General features: G+C 41.1%; 1 protein-coding gene across 1 annotated transcript in view; it reads right to left on the bottom strand.

Annotated features, from left to right (window-relative positions):
• The window catches only part of Ttc26 (tetratricopeptide repeat domain 26), a 51,073-nt gene continuing 44,084 nt past the window's right edge, over positions 1–6,989 (bottom strand). Inside the window, exons 16-18 of the mRNA XM_021190438.2 lie at positions 3,674–3,780; positions 2,355–2,488; positions 1–827 (exon numbers count right to left, since the gene is read on the bottom strand). Of these exons, the coding sequence (XP_021046097.1) occupies positions 716–827; positions 2,355–2,488; positions 3,674–3,780 (353 nt within the window). The 3' untranslated portion in view covers positions 1–715. The remainder of the gene's footprint in view (positions 828–2,354; positions 2,489–3,673; positions 3,781–6,989) is intronic.

The following is a 6,989-nucleotide window of genomic DNA, read 5'->3' as shown; positions in this document are numbered from 1 at the left end:
TCATGAAAACTTTCCCAGTTTTTCAAAATTGCTGTTTATACAGCAGATAGTAAGAACCTTGCCCTGGGTTTGTTTCCTAAAACACAAGGGAGACCCAACTCTGAGACTTACACATCTTCAGAGATGCCAAGTTTTTCCTTTCACTCACCTATTTAAAACCCACATACTGAGCTTGTCTCGACGTAACAAGCTGCTCACTGAGAGAGTGGTCCCATAAGCCGACTACTACTGACTGCTGTTTGGTAGAAGGCCTCATGGCCATCCTCAGAATCACACAGCTCGGGAAGACTTCTCCCAGGAGTCAGAGATGTAGCCATGGATGGGCTAATGTACAAGATGATAGAATATGATAAAATGATGGCAATTCTCTAGTAAAAAGGTACTTGTCACTGCAGCTAGGAGAAAATGTCCTGAAATGCTAACAGAAAAAGAAAAACAAAACTATTATCTATTCTTAAAGCCAGTAAATTGCAGAATAGTGTTCAGAATGATTCTGGGAGAAAGGCACCAGGGAAGGCCAAAGAACCCTCACCAGTAGATTACATTGGGTGTCAGCAGCCCAGGGAGATTTGTGCTGCCTGATGGCTAAGTCCACACATACCACCCACTCATCCTAATGCTCAATCAAGCAGGGTCCTGGATTGCATATTCAAGTGCAGAAAACAGTTCCAATTTGGTGTGAGAGGAAGCTGGTCCTGGCCTAGTGTTTGGCTGCTTAGATGGGCACTCTATTCTCCTTGGCCCACTTCTTCATGATCCTGATGATATACTCCACTTGGGTGTTTCCTGTGCTTCTCAGTAAATGCAGCACTTCTCGGAGGGTCTCTCTGAGGAAAGGTTTTGGAGAACAAATTTTCTCAAAAGAAGAAAAGCTGGCAATCTCATGACATAGTTCTATATTGCAGTGAGGTGTCTGTGCTCATGGACCCTCCACTGGGCATTACAGCTGCTACTTTTCTAAGCCGTAACAGTGGGTTGCTTCTTCTACACATTTGCTCAAAAAGGGTTTAGATATACTTATAATATAAATGAGAATAGCAGTAAGGACCAGAATTTGGTGAATACCCAGCATTTACACTTTAACTAAAACATATTTTAACTTAAAAACGCATTTTATGTATGCATGCATGCATCCTTATGTATGTATGTATTTGTGTGTGTATATGTGTATGTATGTATGAATATATTTGCACTATGTAGGTGCCTGAGAAGGACAGAAGAGGGTGTCAGATCCCTTGGAGCTGAACTTACAGGTGTTTGTGAGCGCCTGACATATGTGCTGGGATTCAAACTGTAGTCCTCATGACTGAGCAGCAAATGCTCTTAACCACAAGCCTCCTCCAGCCCAAAGTTAAGATTTATTATAATTAAAGCTTGGAGTTTAGGTGAGGCAGGCTGAAGCTTCCCTGGTGTCTCATCAGACATTTGGCGACTGCCTGTGGATCTGCTCCTCTTGTGGTCTTGTTTCTATTCCTTTTCTCTCTGAGGAACCTCCTGCATCTCGCTAAATCTTGTATTCAGGATTATACATAAACACAAGGCAGGAAGTAAATTTTGAGAATTTGCTTGCAAAATTATTAGTTTTCTATCCATATGCATTAAGCAATAACTATACTGCATGGAACTATTTTTTTTTTTTTAAGATTTATTATTATATCTAAGTACACTGTAGCTGTCTTCAGACGCACCAGAAGAGGGTGTCAGATCTCATTACAGATGGTTGTGAGCCACCATGTGGTTGCTGGGATTTGAACTCAGGACCTTGAGAAAAGCAGTCCATGCTCTTGACCGCTGAGCCATCTCTCCAGCCCATGGAACTATTTTTATAACACTAAATTAATGAATTTGTTTTAGCCCTGGTTGACTTTGCTGGCCTTGAGCCCACTATTTTGCTTCAGACTCCCAAGTGCTAGGAATTTACTTTTAAGTATTTTAGTTTTTATCCACACAGAAGTATAATCCTCTTAGTTTCTACATAATCAAACACCTTAGCATTTCCTGGAATACAAGAAGGCAGAAGCAATAAAAGAATTACCAACCACGTCTACTCCATTTCTATTTCTTTGAGGCCTAATTTAGACAGCAGTAGGGCTTTTTAGAGGGCAGAAACGTCAATGGGATTTGTTGTGGAAATGGCTGTTCATCCAGAGCCAGATGTGAACCTTGCCTTGGATTTGGAGGCTCTCATATGCTTAGAGTCCCCAGTATGTATGACTTAGAGTCATTTGATTTCATAAAATAAGACATTTCTAGAAGAAAATGGTCACGCAATGTTAACATCTCAATGTTTCTACCTTTAAGATCTGCACCAGGGGCAGATGGATAGAGGCAGCTCTGTCCCCCTGTCTACTTACTTGGGTTCTCTCCCAGCTAAAATCATCTGGAAAATGCCCACACAGGCACCCCTCTTGCCTTCCCAGTATTCAGGGTTGGGGTCCAGTCTTTCTAAGACATCAAAAGCTTTGGCTGAATAGTAGAACTGGCCCATCTGCACAAAAGAGAGAATGGTGGTAGTATTGACATTTAATCAAGAGGTGAGACAGAAAAAAAAAACATATGGAATAGTGAACAGAATGGGATGAAACAAATGCACAAAAATTCATTTTGCAGACATCTATCCCAAAGACTCGACACATTTCCTTAGCCTTATAGAACATACTGAGCACAACTGAAATCTGCCTAGGTGGGTTTCCCAAGTTGGCTCTTAAGGCTCTAAATGACTGGGTGGTCCTCCTCACTCTGTGGATTTGGTTAGTCGTCCAACCTACTACTCAGTCACTGACAAGTTCCTTAAGGTTATGTAGAGGAATTTTAGTCCAGCAACAAAGCTGCTCTGGTAGTGGATCACATCCAAAGATGATCTGACCAGAATATAGACACACCCTGGATTACAGTATGATTTGGCTGGAATACTGACATGCCCTTAGTACACACCTTTAATCTGTAAGGTGGAAGGTAAGGTTAGTTTGTAGAAGGATGCAGCCATGTTTGAAAATGACAACTAAATGAGAGGCAGACCAAGTGAATCAGAGAAAGATTTAACAATGAGTCAGAGAGGATATGCCCAACTCGCACAAGAACAGTACAGAAATGAGAAGCTATTGAAGAGCGGTGCAGGGAGAAAGAATGAGCTAGACACAGGCAGTGTAGTTTGTGTGTATGGCAGTCTTACAGGGAAAGTTTTATGGGTTGCAGAGAGAACAAGCTAGATTCAGTTGAAGACATAGTGAGCCAGTGAATGAAAAGGATCCAGAAAATTAGGACATATTGCCAAAGATAGTATGAGGCCAAGCAGAGCAATTCAGTCAGAAGCTGAGAGAAGTCAGATTGAATCAGTCAACTTGGTAGGTTAGATGGCATGGAGGCTAGAAGCTTCCATGCCCATACAATCCCTTATGTCTTTCTGCCTACTTCCCAAGTGTTCTTCCTCTTCTCAGTGTTTTTGGATTTCTTCACAGTATGTAAGCCAGCACATATATAGAGTGGTGTGTGAAACATGCACAGCTTACTTTGTATGAATACAAGTGAATCAACCACCCAGGTCCACATGCTATGGCAAAACAAAATCTTCTGGCAGATCTCTTCCAATAGCTCACCAGTCTTTAGAACTATTATTTAGTTGATGCCACATGATGCTGGTCCTCAATTTTCCCTTTCCTGTCACCCAACTCACCTTGTAGCAGTCATTGGCAATGAGCTGTAAGAGGCTGAAGGACTCGCCGGAGGTTTCCATCTTGAGATAAAGTTCCCAAGCTAGTCTTGGTTTCTTATTCATAATATCTGCAAAAGAACATGATTGTGTTATTGTTTTTTACAATAGTTCCTCAGGATATTAACCAAAGATGTTCTTCAACTCCAGCCTTGAGCCTCTCAAGTGATGGAATTATAGGAGTGTGCCACATTCCCAGCATTTTTTAAACTTAATTTGTGTGTGTGTGTGTGTTGTGCCATGTAGACCAGAAGAGGGCACTGGATCCTCTGGAGCTGGAGTAACAGGAAGCTGTGAGCTGCCTGGATCTGAATTCTGTTCCTCTGCAAGATCAATCAGCACTTTTTTAAAAAAAGGATTTATTATTTATTATGGATAAGTACACTGTAGCTGACACACCAGAAGAGGGCATCAGATCTCATTACAGATGGTTGTGAGCCACCATATGGTTGCTGGGATTTGAACTCAGGACCTCTGGAAGAGCAGTCAGTGCTCATAACTGCTGAGTCATCTCTCCAGCCCTAAAAATTTATCTATGTGTATGAGTACACTGTGGCTGTCTTCAGACATACCAGATGAAGTCACTGGATCCCATTACAGGTGGTTGTGAGTCACCATGTAGTTGCTGGAATTGAACTGAGGACCTCTGGAAGAGCAGTCAGTTTTTTAACCACTGAGCCATCTCTCCAGCCCCCAAACCAGTACTCTTAACCACGGAGCCATCAATCACTTCAGCCCCCAGGCTTAAGCTTTTTAAATATATAAGAAATAACTCCTGCACTATGCCATTCTATGGACTCGGGCTTACATAAAAAATACTGGTAAAATACCTCTCATATGGAGAGCTTGTAATGTTGCCATCTAACTGGTTTCTCACCAGAATTGGGTCAAACCTAAAATATTTAAGATTTACATACTTATCTTTTAGACTGAGTTAAGTTCTAGAAGTTCCCACTTTGCTAAAGGGTACAGTCACTATTCATTCAATCCTGCTCACAGTTCCACCCTCTTAGGATCTAATTGCTAACCAAGTGTTATGGTCCACACCTGGAATTCCAGCTTTTGGGAGATTAAGGCAATGGGATTCAGGAGTTTAAGGCCAACCTAAGATCTAGAGTGAGACTTTGCCTCAAAATACTACCAGCACCACCAACAAAAAGAATATGCAATTGCTAAAATGTTCCTGTGACTATAAAAACATTTTAAAGACAGCTTTAAATTTTTTACTTATTGTATGTGTGTGTTGTATGTTTGGGAAGGAGGGGCCTGTGCCAGGGTGCATGTATGATGGCCAGGGAATAAATATCTGTTCTCTTCTACCTTTATGTGGTTTCCAGGAGACAAGTGCTTACTTGAGTCATCCCAGCAGCCCCTGGTGCATATTTTAAATCTGACTGGATTGTAACAAGTCTGTGGAAGGGTCTACACAGGCACAGACCTGACACTTGTGCCCAGGTGAGGCAACATATACAGACCTGAACCCCCACCTCTTTTCTTCACTGTCATGCTTCCCCTATTTAATATCTAATTTTAACTTAGTGAATCACCTCTACCCTGTTTGTTTGTTTGTTTGTTTATTTTTGAGACGGTTTCTCTGTAGCCTTAGCTGTCCTGGAACTCAATCGATAGATCAAATGGCCCTTGAACCACAGAGATTGCCTGCCTCTACCTCTCAAATGCTGGGATTAAATGTGTATGCTCACACCACCCTGCTTTTTTTTTTCTTCACAGAATCAACTAACCTAGGATCATAGAGGCTCACAGAGACTGAACTGAAAATCAGGGAACCTGCATGGGTCTAACCTAGGCCTTCTGCATATGTTATGGTTGTATAACTTGGTCTTCTTGTGGGACTCCTGCCAGTGGGAGAAGGGGCTGTCCCAGAATCCTTTGTCTGCTTTGGGGCTCTTTTCCTCCTACTGGGTTACCTTATCCAGCCTTAATATGAGGGGAGTTTTCTAGTCTCATGGGAGCTGTCTAATGTAGATGCTGGGAACCAAGTCCTCTGGAAGTGCAGCAAACACTCTTGACTACCAAACCATCTCTCTAGCCCAGATTAGCTAAAAAAACAAAAGACAAAAAACAAAACAACAAACCCTAAAGCAACAAAAACCACAAAAAATTTCATTCTGTAGCCCTGGATGGTAGAACTCAATATGTAAACTTGGCCTTGCACGTCTAATCTTTCTGACTTCTACTTAAGTAGAGCTCGGTTTTTTGTTTTTATTTCTTTTTGTTTTAATTTTATTTTTTTTTAATTGGCATTCTCAAAGAACATAAGAAGACCTATAGTTAAGGATCTCCTGGTGTCAGCCTCCTGAAGGCTTCTTACTTAGTACTGTCTTAGGTTATGTGATGTGGGTTCATTCTACCCACAGCTGGAGATGACTTATCTCCTCTTTGTTTTATTCTTCATGCTTTGTTTACTTTTCCCTCTCACACTTTTTCTGTTGCTCAGACTAATTACTAGTCTTACTTGTTCATTTCCCTCTGTCCTACCATTAGTAACTAGTATCTTGGCACACGATGTACTACTTTTGTTCCTTTATGTCACTACAATTATTGGCGTTGAAGAGGCAGTTGCTTTTCATGATAGGCATATCCATAGGTTAGAGTTGTTTCTTCAGTTGTATTCTAACTTTAGAGTAGAGCTGATTAGTGACCATCTGGTCTATATAAAGTGGGTTCCAAGACAGCCAGTGCAACATAGTGAGACCCTGTCTCAAAACAAAGCAAAACAAAACTTGACATTTTGTCTTGCCTCCCCAGGAACTTCATTCACAGAGTGTACACACTCATACATATAAAAGAAAAATAAAGGTTAAAAAAGACATAAATTTTTTAAAAATGAAATTAAATTAATATCAAAATAAAATATGAAAAAGGATTCATAAAAAGAAATACTGGGGCTGGTGAGATGGCTCAGTGGTTAAGAACACTGACTGTTCTTCCGAAGGTCCTGAGTTCAAATTCCAGCAACCACATGGTGGCTCACCACCATCCGTAATGAGATCTGATGCCCTCTTCTGGTGTGTCTGAAGTCAGCTACAGTGTACTTATATAACAATAAATAAATCTTAAAAAAAAAATACTGATAAAACTTAACTTGAACCAGGCGTGGTGGCGCACGCCTTTAATCCCAGCACTTGGGAGGCAGAGACAGGCAGATTTCTGAGTTCGAGGCCAGCCTGGTTTACAAAGTGAGTTACAGGACAGCCAGGGCTATACAGAGAAACCCTGTCTCAAAAAAATCCAAACAAACAAACAAACAGAAACTTAA

The sequence above is a fragment of the Mus pahari genome, chromosome 2, assembly GCF_900095145.1.
Source record: "Mus pahari chromosome 2, PAHARI_EIJ_v1.1, whole genome shotgun sequence".
Taxonomy (NCBI): domain Eukaryota; kingdom Metazoa; phylum Chordata; class Mammalia; order Rodentia; family Muridae; genus Mus; species Mus pahari.
The sequence above is the reverse complement of the archived record's forward strand: the minus strand, read 5'-3'. Positions and strand labels throughout refer to the sequence as shown.